Here is an 18,443-nt window from a genome sequence, read left to right as displayed (position 1 = left end):
GTTCCCGGCCCAGTCTTTTTCCACTGCTTGTGCTTTCAAAGTGACTTTTTTTCTTTTAGTTGCATCACTCCAAAAGATTGCATGTGTGTTGCTGGTTGTCTCTCGCCCATCCCCATTGCTTGTCCTGTCCCACCTGCTTCCTCTCCTGTGCTGTTGGTTGCTTGCCCTGTTCCAGCTGCTCTCCTTCCCACATTGTTGCTTGCCCCATCTCATCCGCCCCCTCCTGTGTTGTTGCTTGCTTGCCCGGCTCCACATGCCCCTAGTGCTGTTGCTTGCTTGTCCTGTCACTCCTCACCCTCCAAAGCTTTTGCCTGGAGGGTGAGGTGAAGCCCCATAACAGCATTGTTGCTTGCCCCACTTCTCCCGCCAATACCAGTGTTGCTGCGGCTTCCCCTGTTCCTTTGGCCCCCTCCTGCATTGTTGCTGCATGCGTCATAATTCTCCCCCTTCAGCCATGCTGCTGCACAACATGGCTAAAAGGCTGACAAAACCATTAGCTTTCATGTAGGAGAGACCTATTGGCATTGGCAATACTGGTTTACCCTACAAACTACTCAAAGCACTACACGTATTACCAGTTAACACTTTTCACCTGTTGTAGCATGTGCTGTGTAAAGGAGATTTACATTAACTACACAGTGCCATAGACAAAATGATCAGATTCAATGCATTGCAATCAACTGGCTTTTTCAAAAGAAAGGAAAAGTGGGGCAGGGCTGGACTGCATCAGTAGACCGGAGTTTTAAGTCAATACTAAGTGCAAATAAATATTAATGGTACCTGCTGCTGCATCACCAAACTTCCAGTTCCCAATTCATTTTCACCTGGAATTGCTGCAGGGCCCCACTTCATGTAATACTAGGCATGGCAGGATCCTTAACTCTCAACGCATTTGAGTGGGAGGTACCCTGCACTACCAACCTATTCCTTTCTGTCCAATTAATGCACTGCATTGGAGGTTGATGCAGACACACAATTCTCAAACACTGCAAAAGCAGGTACTACAAGAGCCTCAACAGATTTCGAATGGGCGTTTCTATTATTTTTAGCAAGGAAGTTGTCACTGGATGATTCCTATTGCATTTCCAAGAGCTCCTACAGGGTCCCAGTGATCCAACAGATTTTACTTGGAGATGCTTATGAGCCTCACAAATGCCCAAACAGTTTCAGTGGGAGCTTACTGTTGTCTGGCACATTTCAAAGAGGGTTTGAGGTAGATCCCTCTGGGAAGAAGCAGTTGGAATTGAAGACTTGCTATGCACAATCTGCAAATCAAACCAGACGATAGCAGCCAGGCTTGATAACGGCACTTCTGTAGCCTGTGAATAGACACCGAACTTGCCCGCCACTCAAACCAGAACACAGTCAGAAATCTAAGGCAAACTCTCAGGAGGAAGGGACCTTTGTTTCTTATCAAAAGACCGTTTTGTGCGAAGATATTCAACCAACGGCACTTCATCATTCCACAAAACTACACTCTAGAAAGGACACATGATTTTGCCAGATAATGGAAGACAGAAAAATGATCCTACCTTGCACCTCATCAGGATAGCTTTCACGTGAGAATGATCAGCTTACACACGAAGATGTAAGCGAGTACTCAATGTTTTGTTTACTGCATATTTTTTTGTCTGTGCACTGCACCGAATATTTTTAGATTGAGCCTTCAATATGAACGGTCTGCTTTTTCCTTTCACGAACATAAAGGTGATTGTGCCCACAACTAAGGACAGAGTTCACCCGGGGTCGAAGATTGGCCTAAAGACCCTTCCCAGTGCCGCCAGTTCGGTCCCTGGCTTTGTGCTGGCTGGAAGCTGGGTTGCGGCGGGGTAGGTAACATTGGGCATGTCTTGGCTGCGAGCTTGGTGCTGGCCGGGATTGATAATGAGTGCTCTCTCTGTGGATGCTTAGTTTGTGTTGGGACCAGTACTGTGTTTTCGGGACATTGTGCATATAATGAAGTGTTCCATCCAAAGAGTCAGAATATTTATTATCATTTTGGGTAGTTTTAGTAATTGTCAGTATTTGTAAGGACACTGGAACCCCGGACTTTGAACCCACCTTCATTCAGGCCACTATGGCCTGATGTCTCAGCTGTGCCTCCGACTCCTCCAATCACACGTTTTACCAACTACTCTGATAGGTGTTACGGAGGAGAACTGACAGCTGGTGTAGCCATTGAGCAAAGCCTGAAAATAGCCCACCATTACGCTATGGCCATACAGGCGGGGAGAAGTGAAGACGGGTGGTACTGCCCACGTATGGAGCACCATAACAGAACAGGAACCCTGCAATTTGTCTTCAAAATGTATGATGAGCACATAGCTCTGCAGCAATAGGTGGTTGGATCAAATGTGCAAATCTGCTTTATAATACTTTAGTGAGGAGATTTTGTGGACTGTATTCAATATCTCGAGGATTGCAGGGTACACTGTGTAAAGTAACACATGCAATGCTGACGGTTGCACGCCACAGTGAATGGTAGGCCTGGGCGGTGAACTTCACTCCGTTAGCGGCGTTTGCAGAGTTTTCTGCACTTCGCACTCTGCAGAGCTCACGGAGTGCAGAAAACTCCGTTTTGCAATGTGCAGCGGAGTTTTTTCCCCGCTTGCAATTGATCGTTAAGTTCACGAGCTGCCGCTCGGGTAGAATTTCTACCCGGGCGGCAAGAATTCCAGAACAAATAGCAGTTCACACTGCACTCCGCCACTTGCGGAACTTCGCACAGTTTTTATTGTATAATCACAGAGTTCCACGTAGCAAAACTCCACGAACTACGCCCAGGGCTGGTGAATGGCAAGAGGGGGTGCCACAAGGAGCAGCAAACATCTGAAATAAAAATTAACGTTAAAAACATTCCCCTGAACAAACCCAAAGTTGAAAAAAACACAAGAAAAGCTGAAAACAATGCCCAATTATTGTACATTGGTAAAAGTCTGCATATGCAGTTCAATTCTAGTCAGGATTGTCAGGCTTTTGCCAGTTACGAACCCATAGCCGGAGTATTTTTAACCTTTTTTTTCTTATTCGTAGGCTAAATGAGAGGAAACAAACGCCGATGGACTGAAAACCAACCCCCCAAACTTGACATGTCAGAGTTCATGCACATAAAGGCAACCTGCTGACTCGAGCTGCAAAAGATACCTTTATCCTTCTTGGTCTGCGCGGGAGTTGGGGACCGGGAGCTGGCCGACGAGATGGGACTGGCGAGGTCTGCGTACATGTCCTCAGAGTCGGCGCTTCGGACGGAGCTGCTGGAGGAGGCGCTAGAAACCGAGGACACGCTGCTCACACTCAGCGACCTGAAGCACACAAACCAGATAAACAACAATCAAGAGTTGCACAGGGGTAAGAACATCTAGCGACTATACAGGAAGAGGAATCAGCCATGGATAGAGACATGTCAATACAAATGCGAAACAAAAGGAATTGCCTAAGATGGCCCACCATGTCAATTTTTACTGAAACCTGGCCACCCTGACACTCATGATTAGGGTAGTGAGCTTAGATATCGAGAAGTTTAGTATCAGGGAAATGAAACCTAAACGTATGGAAACTTGGGGCAAAATCAAAATAAATCACTAAGCTAAGAGTTTAATATCTATCACCTTTAACAGAAAAAAATATTTGTGGAAACAGGTGGCAGAAGTTGATAATGTTATGTTACATTCTTTAAGCAAATTGAATGCTTAAAATCAATTTGGTACAAATTATAAGAATCCCGCTTCCTGATTTTGTTTTCCTTTCTCCCTTATGCTTATTTTTGAGTATCTCATTAGATACATAAAAGTGGTGGTCCTGTAATAAGGAAGAGGTATGACCTTGTGTTTAGTTAGTGTGCATTTTATCTTATTCTACATAGCGTACAAAGTAATGATTTCTATTCATTTTTTTATTTCGTTATTATGGCTATCGCTTAACATTTATACAACACAAATGCATATCCTTCAATAAAGCTCGCTCTACTAAACCAAAAAATAGAAGGCAAAAAAAATCTAATCTTGCAATTAAATGGATATTTCTGTTGTACAGGCAGGGCAGGGTTATAAGATTCAGAGGAATTGTGCTACTGGACTTACATAAGTAGTCAACATACCTGGACTTCCTGTACTCGGCACACAGCAATGGAAAGAGGAGAAAAACATTTGTTTACAAATCAATTCTCTGGCATAATGCACAACATTTATACAATGCCACAAACAGAACAATTCAAATGACAACAAGGCAAACATGTTAGAATGCTAATGTCAACATATCATCAAACTTCCCGAACTCCACCTTCTCCAAGTTACTCACCATTACAGCAAGGGTCATTTCAGGACAAGTGGCAGCATCTGTGTGGTAACTAAATGCAACCAAATACCTTGAGATCAGGCACTACTGTCAATGGATGCTCAAACTGCGCCCCCCCCCCCCCCCAGACAACATAAGGGCAACACCTGCATAAAGGATCATCTGCAGGGCTCACCTTCCTCCCTTTTGGAAACCTTAAAGTAGTGTTACATTAGTTCACAATGAAGAACTCCAGGACAGGATAGAGGGGAGGGACATTTCTGAATTAAATGAAGATACCTACAATGCAGGATTTGGAATACAAGTACTTTTTCTCTCTGTGTCACAGGCATAGCTGCCAAGATTTCAGTTTGCTTCACTGAGCATTTCCATGTTTTCAGAGTACTTCTGTTTGACATGACAATCCGTCATGTGCGACACTTGATAGTGAGCAGAATAGAGTATTTGCGTTCATGTAATGATACAAGTATCAGACATAACTCATTTTACCAGTTTTGTGAGACAGTTTCTAGACCACTGTAGTAGTCTAGAAACTGCCATAGAACATCTTCAACGTTCCTGAAGTGCTCATGCAATTTGAATAACCTATCATTTGACCCACTTTTTAAATTTGTTTTAGGTCTCGGCTAGGCAGCGCTTGTGCTGTCTCTTCCAGACATGCTTTTATAGGGATATGAGCATAAAGGGCCACTCACCACCCATCTTTTTAATTGGCTCCTGTTCCTGTCCTTTGTAAATGGTGGCTTTTCATTGGTCAATAGGCTTAGTAGTCCCTCCTTAGTACCGCCTTGTCTCTTCTTGTAACCTCCCATGAGGACACTCCCTGTTACAGGTTTTGTATTGTAATTGTATTTATATAGTGCTTACTACGCCTGACGAGGCATTGAAGCGCTTTTTGTAAGAGTAGCACGCTACTCCGGAACCCATAAAGGACTAGTGGTGATTTAGTATAGTGAAATATTACATTAATTTGAGCGGTGGATATGTTAGTCTGTTTTTTGGATTCAGAAGGATAGTGCAGAGATAGAAGAGGGAAAAGGTTTGCATTATATAGAGCTTGTAACCCCCAATGAGGTGTTGAAGCACATTTAGGTGAGTAGCAAGCTACTCGAGAACCAAAAAAAGAATAGTGGTGAATTAGTCTGGGGAAATATGAAATTTATTTGAAAGGTGGACGTTACTCTGTTATTTGGATTGAAAATGATGTGTTGTTACTAGCATCTATTACAACCACAGAGCACTATTTTCTTATAGGGCTTCAGGCAGGACACATGCTTGGTCCTAATTGGCTTGAGAGGAAATGGCATACGTAGTACAACTCGGAGTATAAAACTGCCTATAGAAAGTAGATTCAGGAATATAAGAGGAAGGTCACCACTGCTAAAACTTGTTATTTTAGAACCAAAATCAAGGCCTCTCTGAACATCCCTAAAGAACTTTTTGCAACTGTAAAAAAGTTGAGCGAGTTTCCTGAACCTAAAAACACCAAAGTCGATCAAGAATTTTGTAATTCTCTAGCGTTTCTTTTCCAGACCAAAGTAAAAACAGTTTATGTCTTCTAATTCAGTAGAAGGGACGCTTGTGGAGGGAACCACCCCTCCTAATTTGAAGGGGCCAAACTCCACGGACACACTAGTAAACAATATTCTCATCTTTGAAACTTTCATCCCCCTCTCTGAAATCACCGTTCAGGCCCTTCTATCTCAAATAAGGCCAGGTTCCCCCTGGGATCCCTGCCCACCAACGTTTCTTGACTTAGTGCCTGATGTTATGGCTAATCATCTTAGAGGAATCTTTAATGAGATGTTTTTTGACCGTTAATTCCCTAAAGAATGTAAGAGGGCTTCAATTATTCCATTGTTGAAGAAACTTAATCTGGACAGCAAAGACCCCAACAACTAAAAGCCAATTTCTCGGGTCCCTTTTCCCGGAAAAAATGCAGAGAAAGCAATGAATATCGAACTGTAACTGTTCATCAAGAATAACAATCTCCTTGATGTTACAAAGTATGGCTTTAGAAGCCAAACAGTACCGAGTTGGCTTTAATCACCGTCTCGGAGGAGATCAGGCATATTTTGGATAAGGGTGGGAACACAACCTTGATTGAGTTAGACCCCTATGCAGCGTTTGACACGGGGTCTTATTGATCGTCTTTTCGCCTTGGGCATCAGAGGTAAAGCTCTCGAACTTCTAAAAATCTTTTCTCTCGGATAGAGAGCAGTTGGTGTAGCTAGAGGGGTTTAGTTCTACCCCTTTCTCTCTTCTGTGTGGAGTACCTTAGGCCTCCTCGCTAAGCCCAACTCTTTTCAACCTTTATGTTACTCCTATTGCCACTCTAACAAAGTTACTTGGCTTTACAGTGGTGTCATTTGCAGAAGAGACAAACATCGAGGCATTACTGGTAGTCCTGATGACACAGCTTCCAGATTTCATGGTTGTTTGCATGAAATTGGATGTCCAGTAACGAATAGTTTTCTTACCTGTCGGTGTAGTTTTGCAGCTTGAAGATCTTTCTGGATTCACTATGCTGTGCATTATTCCGCGGTCTTGTGGTTGGGTCCGGATTCGTAGTCTTTTTTTTTTGTAGCCCAGGTGGGCGTCGGCGTCACACCCCCTTGGGTGTATTTCCGGTGACGTCGGCATGCTTCCTGCGGAAGCTCCCACTCTTGGGCGCCATCTTCGGGTTCTTTTTTTCCGTGTTTCTTTCGTTTCCGAAGTAATGGCAATGTTCTATGAAGGTGATATTTTACCGCTTTCGTACTTTTACGTCCTTAAATCTCCCTTTTTTTTTTTTTATATATATCCACCTCTTCTCTCTCCAGCCTCATCTTTCTGGCGGAGGTGGGTGGGTTCGCTAGTGAATCCAGAAAGATCTTCAAGCTGCAAAACTACACCGACAGGTAAGAAAACGATTCGTTTTGCAGCGTGAATCTTTCTGGATTCACTATGCTGTGCATAGATTTTGTAGCGGTTTCTCATCTCTGTGGCGGCTGGGTGGAAGATGAGCGTTGGGTATTGAATATGTGCTGTAGCACCTTCTGTCCAACTTGAGCTTCCTTGTTCATTTGTATATCCACACAGTAGTGCTTCGTGAACGTGTGCACCGAAGCCCATGTTGCCGCCAGGCATATGTCTTGTATGGGTGTGTTAGCCAGGAAGGCTATTGTAGCGCCCTTCTTCCTAGTGGAGTGGGCACGTGTCCCCTCTGCCAGCTCTTGTCCTGCACGCTTGTGGCAGAGTTGAATTGTCTGTGCAATCCATCGTGCAATGGTCTTTTTGGTTACTGCTTTCCCCATGAAGCTGTTGGCGAATGACACAAAGAACTGTTTTGTCTTCCTGTGTCCCTTCGTCCTTTCAATGTAGTGCATGACTGCCCTTCTGGCGTCCAGGGTGTGCAGAGCTCGCTCTGCGCTAGTTGTTGGTTTTTGGAAAAAACTCGGTATCTGTATAGACTGGTTCATATGAAATTTGGATACCACCTTCGGCATGAAGTGTGGGTCAGTCCTCATCACAACTCTATCATTGTGTATTTGTATGTAGGGTTCTTGTAGCGTCAGCGCTTGAAGCTCCCTTACTCTGCGTAAGGACGTTATTGCAACCAGGAAAGCTGTTTTCATAGTTAGCATCTTTAGGGAGGCCTTGTGAAGTGGTTCAAAGGGCTCTTTCATGAGTTCCGTTAGGACTATGTTCAAGTTCCATGCGGGTGGTGGCACCCGCTTGGGTGGTGCGATCCTTTTCGCTCCTTCTAGGAATCTCTTCACCACCTGTGATGTGAAGAAACTCCTGCCAGTTTCTCCCCTTGTGTAGGCGACTATCGCTGCCAAGTGAACTCTTAAAGAGGATGAGCTAAGGTTCTTCTCCAGCAAGTGCGTCAGGTACTTTAGCACTGTGGAGTCCCTCTTCATTTTATTGTGAAGTCTTTCTTGTCTGCACCATATTGTGAATCTTTTCCATTTCGCAACGTAGCACTTCCGAGTGCTGGGCCTTCTTGCCTCCCGAAGGACCCTCAGGGTGCTTTCTGGCAGTCTCAAATGTGCGAACTCTATGTCCTCAGGAGCCACGCTACTAGGCTCAGGCTCTCTGGATGTAGAACCTCTCCGTTCTGCATGGAGAGTAGGTCTTTCCTCCTGCTGAATCTGTGGGGTGCACAAGGTCATCTCCATGATCTGCGAGTACCATGTCTGCCTCGCCCACTGTGGTGCGACCAGTATCAGTGTCATGTTGCTCGCTATGCACTTGTTCAGCACTCTGTGCATCAGTGGTATCGGGGGAAAGGCGTAAGCAAATGTCCCTGACCAATCTATCCATAGGGCATTCCCCAGTGACCCCTCCTCGTGCTGCCTGGATGCGAAGTTTTGGCATTTTGCATTCTGGCGTGTGGCAAACAGGTCCACCGATGGTGTTCCCCATCTGTCGAACAGGCACCTTGTCTCCTGAGCATTGAGCTCCCACTCGTGGGATGCCGATGTCTGTCTGCTGAGCCAATCTGCTTGTATGTTGTCCTTCCCTGGTAGGTGTATGGCTAGCAGGTCTATCTTGAGAGGGATGGCCCATCTCCATATCTCCTGCGCCAGCGTTGAAAGCGGGGCTGACTGTGTGCCCCCCTGCTTGTTGATGTAGAACATTGCAGTGGTGTTGTCTGTTTGTATCAACACCTTTTGTTTGTACAGTCTTGTTTGAAAGGCTTTCAGTGCAAGGAAGATTGTCTTCAATTCTAGGTAATTGATGTGCTTTGCCGCCTCTGTTGGCGTCCACAGTCCCCTCACCTTGAGCTCCTCCATATGAGCGCCCCATCCCTTCAGGGATGCGTCTGTGGTGATGGTCACTGTTGGCGTTGGGGGCGTTAGAGGCTTTCCCCTTGTTATGTTCTCCATGGTCCACCATGCCATCTCCTTCTGCACTGCGTGCGTTACAACCACTAGATCCTCCCAACCGCCTGTAGCTTGTGACCATTGCTCCTGTAGCCATTCCTGAATGGGTCTCATGTGGAGCCGTACATTTGGTACCAGGTGGATGCATGATGCCATCATGCCCATGATCTTGGTCGCAGTCCTCACTGTCCGAGCTTGTCCCTTCCGGTAGAGGCGAGTTTCCTTCACCAGCGCCCTCGCCCTCTTCTCGCTGGGGAACACCTTGCCCTGTAAGGTGTTGATCTGTGCTCCCAGGAAGATCTTCACTTGTTCCGGCTCCATTGATGATTTCTTCCAATGGATGGAGAACCCCAGGCTTATGAGCGTGCTCGTCACTGTATGTGCGTGCTGCTTGCATTTCTGGTATGAGTTTGCTTTCACCAGCCAGTCGTCTAGGTAAGGGTATACGTGTATTCCTTGCCTTCGTAGGTGCGCTGCGACTGCTGCGAGGCACTTTGTGAAAACTCTTGGTGCTGATTTTAGTCCGAAGGCCAGTGTCGTGAACTGGTAGTGGCTTTCTCCAATGGTGAACCTGAGCATGTGTTTGTGCTTTCTGTTCATTGGGATGTGCAGGTAGGCGTCTTTGAGGTCTATCGTGACCATGAAGTCCCCGATCTGCAATTGTGGGAGCACCTCTTGCAGGGAGGTCATTTTGAATTTTTGCGTTCTTATGAATTTGTTCAGGAACCGTAAGTCCAGAATGGGTCTCATTGTCTCGTCTACTTTTGGTACCAGGAAGTACGTCGAGTATATTCCTGTGTTTCTTTCCTTGAAGGGTACCCGTTCTATGGCCTGCTTCCGCAGGAGTTCCTTTGCCTCCTCCTGAAGACACTGCAGCTGCTTGCTTGCTAGTGTTTTTCTTTTTGGTTTTCTGCTTGTTGGCCTCCCCTCCAACTCTATGCAGTATCCGAATTGGATAATGTTGAGGATCCATTTGTCTGATGTGATTTCTCTCCATTTTCGGAGGTAAAATCTTAATCTTCCTCCCACTGGTGTCATGTGGTCGTAGGTGTCTAGTTTGTCCTGACCCCTCTGTACGTGCTGCCCCCTGGGATCTTTTTTGTGGGCGGGCACACGGAGTTTTTTGAAGCCACTTTGAGGCGGGCTGCTGTCCCCCTCTTCTGTTCTGTCCACGTCCATTTCCTCTCCCACGAAAGGACTGGCCTCTTTGTTGGTACTGCCAGGACTGCTTCTGCTGCCCCTGTTGAGCCTGCGAGTCTGCCTGGTGCGCTTGTTTGAAAGCCTGGTGTGATGTACCTGGCTGGTTTCCACCTCTCCCGCCGGGCCTCCGTGACGGGGTGCCCCTCTTGTTGCCTCTGAACTGCAAAGCTCCCATGGATCTTGCTGTTTCGTTATCCTTCTTTAGTTGACTGAGCTTTTCATCAACTGTTGTTCCGAAAAGCGTGTCGCCGTTGAACGGTGTGTTCAGGATGCTGTGTTTCACCTCCGGTTTAAAACCTGAGATCCTGAGCCAGGCGTGTCTCCTTTCCGTGACACCCATCATCATGAGCCTGCTGGCGGTGTCTGCCCCATCTAGGGCCGTCTTAAGGCAAGAATTTGCCGCGTTCTTCCCTTCTTCAACCAGTTTTTCGGCCTTCTGCCTGGCATCCTGGGGCAGGTCCTTCACCAACTGCCCCAGCTCCTCCATGATCTGGTACATGTGCCTGTTTATCAGGGCGTTGGAATTAGCCATGCGCCAGTGGGTCACGGCATTCCGTTCGATCCTTCTGCCCACCAGATCCATCCTCTTGCTCTCCTTATCCGGTGGTGGACCCGAGGTAGTGGGTACGTTAGCCCTCTTCCTTGCTGTGGCCGTGATAATGGAGTCTGCGGAGACCGTGCCCTGAATGTAGGCTGGGTCCTTTGAGGAGTGTTTGTACTTTTTCTCTGTTCTGGGAGTTACTGCCTCTTATGTTGCGGGTTCCCTGAATGCTTCCTTCCCCTGAGCCAAGACGCTGTCGAGCATTGGAAGGTACTGGCTCCTTGTTTGTGTTGGGAGCAATGTCTCTAGAAGGAAGTCTGCTTTCTGCTTCTCTTCGTCGAGCTTGAGCTTGAATGCTGCTGCGGCAGATTTTATCACCGAGTTGTAGGCCCCGATGTCGTCCGGCGGCGAGGGCCTCGAGGGGTATGTGTCGACCGCCTCCGCCGGGCTGTCGGTGTCGACATTTATGTAATCTACCTCCTGTAGGTCAGAGGGTGCCGACTCTGCGTCCGTCCTGCTGTCCTCTTCCTCCCCATAGTTGTATCTATCGTAGGGATTCTCGTACCCTTCTAGGTCGTCGACCACCTCGACGTCCTGGTCTTGTTCCTCGGCGACCTCGGCGATCTAGTCTTCCTCCTCGACCACCTCCACCACCGGTGGCTTGGTCTTGTGAAGGATCGTGAAGGCTTTCATCTTAGCATCAAAATCTTTCTTCCGCTGCATGATGTTCTCCATTTCGGCCTCGAGGCACCTTCTCTTCTTCTCCATCTCGGCCGCGTGTTCCGCGTCGTATGGATCAGCCGTTCTTTTCGGCGGTTGGCTCGGTGCCGGGCTTTTCGGTGTCGAAGCTTTCGATGTCGAACCGGATTTTGGGTCTCTGGTCGTCGTCGTTAGTTTAGGGTCTTTCTCCCTCGGCGCCGATCGATCCTTTTCGGGGACGATTTTCGACGTTTTCTGCTGATCAGCAGCTCTCGGCGCTGGGTACTCCTTCTCGGAGGATCCGCTGGGCCTGTGAGTAGTTGCGGACGCCGCCTTTTTTGGCGTCGGCGCTTTCGGGGTCTTGCCCTCGATTTTTCGAGACTCAGAGTCTCTCGGGTTCTTGGGTGCCGAAGAGTCTCCTACCTTATCAGAAGTCTTCGTGTAATCTGTCTCAACGACCGTGTAGCTGTCGTCTTCGGCGGCAGCGTTGTCTTCTTCCTCGGAGGACATCCCCAGCTCGTAGAGGGACGGAGTCGGGGCCTTCCCTTGCAGGGTGGCGTGCGCTACCCTTTGTCTCTCTCTCACACGAAGGGTCTTCGGGGCGAAGGCGGAGCAGGCGTTGCAGTCCCCGCTTTCGTGATCCAACGGTAGGCAAAGATTGCATACCGGGTGCTGGTCCTTCTGCGCGTACTTGTGGTGGCAGTTACGGCAGAACTTGAACGGCGTGTTGTCCATCATCGAGCGTCCAGGGCCTCCCTGGTCGCGTGTTCGTCGACGGTCGTCGAGGATCTCGATGAAAAACGCCTTCTCCTTGCTGATTGTTCGTCGATGAAGCCCCCTGGAGTCTTCAGATGACTTCTCCTTGTGTTTTCTGTCTTTTCCTTTCTTCTTTCTCCAAAAATGTCTGGAGCCCAAACGGGAACGATCCAGACCCGACCGCGGAAAAAAAGAATCTGAAGATGGCGCCCAAGAGTGGGAGCTTCCGCAGGAAGCATGCCGACGTCACCGGAAATACACCCAAGGGGATGTGAAGCAGACGCCCACCTGGGCTACAAAAAAAAAAATTAAAATAAAAGACTGCGAATCCAGACCCAACCACAAGACCACGGAATAATGCACAGCATAGTGAATCCAGAAAGATTCACGCTGCAAAACTGTCAAGTTGAATTTGAGAAAAACAGAGGTTCTACTTTTTGGATGGGACAGATCTTTCTGGACACCCAATAGGTGGCCGCAGGAAATGGGAGTTCTTCCTATCCCAGTCACCAAGGTAAAATATGTAGGAGTTTATTTTGATGACAAACTTTCCATTGAAGGCCAAGTGAACGCTATAACTTTGTACTGTTTTCTTAGGATATAAACTTAGGAAAGTTTTACATTTTATCCCTTCTCACCTACACAAATCTGTAGTTTCAGCACTCATATTGGCAAAGATTGATTACTGCAGCGCACTCTTTTTCAACATGCAATCAAGATTTTGAAACAAATTGCAGGTTCTCCAAATTGCGGCGGCACGCCTTTTGCTTTTTGTCCCAAAATATCGATCAGTATTTCATGGCTTGCCATTATAGCATTGGCTTCCAGTCGGAAGACTAATTAAATGTAAGTCCCTCTGCACTGCCTTTAAAGCACTGCATGGGTTTGGTCTGGATTTATTTTACACTAACATTTCTTTGATATGTCCCGAACAGGCAGTTTCGATCGCTCTTCATTGGCTTTTAACCCAGTAATCCTCAGGGCCAAGACAAACTCTTGGGAACGATGGGGAGGGAGGGAAGAAGGGGAGGGAGAGTTATAAATTAAAATTTCATTTAATCAGATAAAAGTGCTCGTCCTGTCTGTTTTGTGAAATTTTCTGTAATGCTCATGGATTGGATTGTGCTACCCATGTATACCTATTCCAAGGGCATTGGATAATCTAGATGACGCAAGTGCTACTGCAATGAATTCAATGTTTGATATTCATGCTTGTTCTAGTGTGGAATGTTGTTGTTTTTTGCCAAATTCGTATACAGGACTGCAATATGTGACGAATACAGTAGCTTTTCCTGATAATTAGTAGGGTCATTTCTTCTGTCCACAAATTCTATCTGACATAGCAGATGCTTGAGATTTTTCGCATTCCTAAACCACATTTCTGGCACAGATGGCAAGTCTGTATTTATTGATGGGTTAATGGTCAGGCCCTCTAGAGTCTTTTGAGCATCTTTTTAATGTAATGATGTCCACTATGAAAATTAGTGAGAAACCAGATGGTGGGTTTCGCCAGTTTGTTCTTGGTATTAATGCCTGTTATTAGCTTTATTCAGGGTTTGAATCTACTTCTTTTAATGTTTGTTCCAAATCTGAGTGCTGGTAACTGCTTGATTCTGGCCTGTCCATAAGTTCTCGTGTCCTTTCTTTGAAGACTTAATGTATGCTGCAGGTACGTTTTGTTCATAGAAATCCACCCGAGGAATGTGGTTGTTGATGATTCTTGGCGAAGCAAGTGTCCGATATCGATACTGAGTTGGCAATAGCTTCTTTCATGTGGAGTTTTGTTTGAATTTGGTTGTGCTTGACTTATCTGGTAAGGCCAATTTGTTTTACTTGAGAAGTTTGAAGTTATTTTGATAACCCATTTGCTGTTGCCCAACATTTGCAGGTAGCTAGTAAGGGCTGTTTGCTGGTCCTTGCCACATGCACAGGATTGGGGGTTGAAGAGATTTTGTTGTCTTCAAATGTTAGTAAACCCAGCATGCATCATCCATCCCATTTGATTTTTAATAAATGAAGGATTGTTTAGTAGGGGGTGCTAGCAAGTTGGTATCTGTGAGTTGTCTCTGTGCCTCTTTTATATAGTCAGGGTGGAGTAGGAGAACATTGTCCTCCGTTTTTCAGCCTCTTCAATGATGCTTTGTGGATTCCATATTAGTTTTTGGATTGCCTGCTTTCCACCCTGTTGATATTAGGGGCAAACATTGCATTTTTTCTTATACCGTACAAATATTTTAGGCCTGGGCATGAAATTCCGCTCCACTTGCGGAGTTTTTTTCCACTCCATGCGAGTTCTGAAAAATTACGCTGGCCGAGTTTTTTTCCTTGCTCGCGCTGGCCAACATTAAGTGAACGAGCGAGAAAAATCTTACTCCAGACCACCTTTCGGCGAGATTTCGCAACGCGCTTGGTTGTGGATGGCCGCTACTGCTCGCTTTGAGAAACCTTTTGCTTGCGTTGAGGAAGATGCCGCTCGAATAGAACGTTTAATCGAGATGCAGAAAGAACCAGCGCCCTCTTGCGCTGCGCATGGTGCCATTCGAGCTTATTTTGCAGAACGGACAAACACTGGGTGCCAAAAAGTAGCGCGAACGGTGTGACCCACTGCACTACGCAGAGTGCAGAACTCCATATAGCACAGTGAAGTTTTTTTGGTCACTCTGCGAACTCCGCCAAGGCCTAAACTTCTTTTTGCACGTCCTTAAGGACAGCTACATAGAATAGGTCTATTGTGTTGCATGCAGGGAGTTGTGGTGAAAAAGGGATTTTATTCTTGGTAATGTTTGTCATGGTATGGGAAGTGTCAATACCCGGCTTCATAGCAATATTTAGAGTTGATTTGTTAGTCTCAATGGTTGAGTCCGATACAGTAAATATGAGGTGGATGCCCATGAAATCTCTCACTGCGAGTGGGAAGGTGACTGGTTGCGATGTTGCATATATTCAAAGAGGCTTGTCATGAAGAAAAACAAATACGTTTTAGTTTTCATTTTAATATATAGGTCTATTTTGGTGTTTGTTACACAGTGGGCTGTGGGGCAACATTTTAGAACACTGGCTTTGACCCGAACTTGGCCAGGTTGATTTGCAGAACATGCTGATTCAGAAGACCGGTTGTGATGTGAAAGTCTTCTTGGGTTGTTGACCTTCATAAGCTGTCTAGGTATGCAAGAATGAATATTTTGTGTTTTCTCTGAAATGCTGCTATAACTGCTAAGCACATACAAGATTCTTGAAGCGGACTTCAGTTTTCAAAGTAAAGTGTGTATCTCTGCCCTGAAAAACTCCGGAACCTTCTGTCCTTCCTTGGTACTGGAATATAGAAGTATGTGTTCTGGAGGACTACCGTAGCCATTGAATTTCCATGTTCCAGTCGAGGGCGTATTTGATGAAGAGCTAGCATTCCTACTTAAGCCCCTTATTTCGGACCAGGAACTATGTACAATAAATGTCTTTTCCGCTCTGAACAGGTTGAAGAGTTTTATTGCCTTTCAGGAGTATTGCTGTTTATATTAGCAGCTGTTTTAGATTAAATGTGGGTGGATTAGCCGGTGGAGGTGTCCTGAAACAAAAAGCATTACCATTCTCTACAAATAATCCCCACTCATTTATCATTGGTTATGTTTTGCCACTTGTTCAGATGAAACATAAGACTTCCTCCCATTAGAATAGTAGAACTAGGAGAGGGAGCTGTTTTGAATCAGATGAAAAATCCCAGCTTAGTTGGACTGCTGAGAACTCCTACTTCTGGCTGATGTTCTCTGCTACAGAGTTCACTAATGTCGATGTGGCGCTGATATTGCTCCGGGTAAACCACTGCGGGATCTGAACACTCTGCCTGTATTAAAATCTTCTGTTCCTCCTGTAGCAGTACTTCCTTTCTTGGTCTCTTCTTGATCTATTATCTTTAACGTTTCGGTCTCTTATTTCATCCTTTGGATCTAATCTTCGGCATGTGGTTTAAAGAGAACTGCATGGAGAAGGGAAGATTCATTATCTTCTTTTGGGCCAAGGGTGACCACCTGACCATTCTTAACATGGATCATTCCTTATTTCAGACGAATGTCTATTGCCCATGACCGTTCCTATAATGGAAGGCATTTCCTGTAATTTTAGAGCTTGCCAGGATGTGCCCCTGCCTTGTGCCTTTTCAGTTTATTTTGTCTGAGCTTCCTTCAGAGATTTCCTTCCAGGTAGGGGGGGTTTGTCAGCACCAGCCCCTTCTTGATGGCTTCTACTTACTTGCTTGTGTTTTTGGAGTCAAAGAAGTTGAGCAGGGTTTCACAAACATTGTAAAATGCTCTGTGATTTACCCGCATACTTTAAAAACATACTTTCAAAGTTACTTTGTTTGCATGGATGCTTCTCTGATTCACAAAATAAAGTTTAAAACACTGGCCGCTCCATACCCAGGGTATTGTTAAGGAAATACTCACTAAGCTGTTAAATGAGGATTGTAACTTCTGACCATTTTACTTAGGGGCTGGAATTCTGAATTGGGTAGAGTTTACCGCATGCAGTAATTAATGGATGTGATCAAGTCTGTGTCCTGCCTTCAATTTTAGCAGGCCAACCCTGTGGAATTCAACAGGACAAAAAAAAAAAAAAAAAAAAAAAAAAAAAAAAAAAAAGAGTACAGTATTTATTATGACATGCAGATTTTAGTACTCACCAACATCTGCATTCTATTCCCCCTAAACGCAGCATTGGAATTTATAGCACTCAGTAAATTCGAACCGAAGGTAGTCAGGCTTTATCAGGGGTGATAAATAGCACTACGCCCTCTGGCCAGGAACTGGTGGTAATCAGGGACTATACCACAGGGGGAATAGTACCGTTTTTTTTCTCCAAGGCATAGTTATATTCTTAAATATCACCTGGTTTACTAATGCAGAATGATCTTACTTCCTATGAGTTTTATTTAGGCTAAGGTATGCAGAATGATTTCATTTTAGAGGGCAGTATATCCAATGTGGAAAAAGGATTGTTTTGCGTCTGATACCATCATTCATGAGTAGCAGCAGTGCAGTTATTCCTCACATACAACTAACTATCATTCATGGTAAGAAGGCAGAATACTGTGGCAACTGTCCCTTATATCAGCTATCAAATTTTGATTAGCGTGTATATGGTTTACTTGTTTTTTCATCTTAAATATGCATCAAATGTTACATGTGAATATTTTCCTAATACTGCTATGTATTATACAAACCAAAGAACAAACCTATTTTGACTTGATTTGTGTGTAATATCTACTTACTTTCATGTCCTTGCTTGAGCTCAGATGCGTTTGTAACATTGACATCTTGTCCTAAATTTCTGTACTGATTTTTTACCATTCACCCTGATTTTTTTAATGCCACTGCCCAGAATTTGCCTGCATTCCAGACAATCGCCCTTGATGAGCCTCATTCTTTAATGATATTAGTCTCGGTCAAAACAATTAAGGTTTGCAAAGTTGGTCATAACCTCTTTGAAGGCCCTAACTTGAGAAACACCTGAGGCTCATATTGGTACTCATGTTGGTATTCTTACCCTTTATGAGGCTCCTCCTCTTATTCAACTACTACACACACCTCTAATAGTGCAGTTCGAAAGGCAGTGTCATACACTTGCTAGTGGTCACGGACCTCAGCTTTCAATTCAGGGTTCAGAAAGTGCTTTGAAATTTTTTGTTGGCGAATGTAGGAAAGCCAAAATCGGAAAAGGAAATTCGGCTGTTGTCAGGGCTGGCATTGCGGTAGTCGTCTTCCCATGAGGTGGCTGCATCCGTACTCACTGCCGTCAACATTAGTTGAACTGAGATTGCTGTTGACGAGGAGCGAATGGTCACCACAGAGATCGCAGACTGTGTTGTCAACTGTACTGTAGTCCACTGAATCTTCTTGGCCGTCAATGAAAGGATACTGCCAGATGACTTTGCTGGTGAGGTATCCGTCAACAGGATAGTGGTAGTCAACAAGAGGACCTCCCTCACTGACACTGGAGCATTAGTTGTCGACGAACTTCTGGTAGGACTTTATCAGCACTGAATTTTAATGCAACTTTTGGGCAGGTAACTTTTTGCTTTATTTATATGGCTT

General features: G+C 45.4%; 1 protein-coding gene across 1 annotated transcript in view; it reads right to left on the bottom strand.

The window, feature by feature from the left end:
• ZC3H18 (zinc finger CCCH-type containing 18) overlaps window positions 1–18,443 on the bottom strand; it is a 529,005-nt gene that overhangs the window by 59,792 nt on the left and 450,770 nt on the right. The window contains exons 14-15 of the mRNA XM_078670778.1: window positions 4,097–4,105; window positions 3,145–3,302 (exon numbers count right to left, since the gene is read on the bottom strand). Of these exons, the coding sequence (XP_078526904.1) occupies window positions 3,145–3,302; window positions 4,097–4,105 (167 nt within the window). The remainder of the gene's footprint in view (window positions 1–3,144; window positions 3,303–4,096; window positions 4,106–18,443) is intronic.

Source organism: Lissotriton helveticus, chromosome 12 (assembly GCF_964261635.1).
Source record: "Lissotriton helveticus chromosome 12, aLisHel1.1, whole genome shotgun sequence".
In the NCBI taxonomy this organism is placed as follows: Eukaryota; Metazoa; Chordata; class Amphibia; order Caudata; family Salamandridae; genus Lissotriton; species Lissotriton helveticus.
Note: the sequence above shows the minus strand (reverse complement) of the source record. Positions and strands in the feature narration are given on the sequence as shown.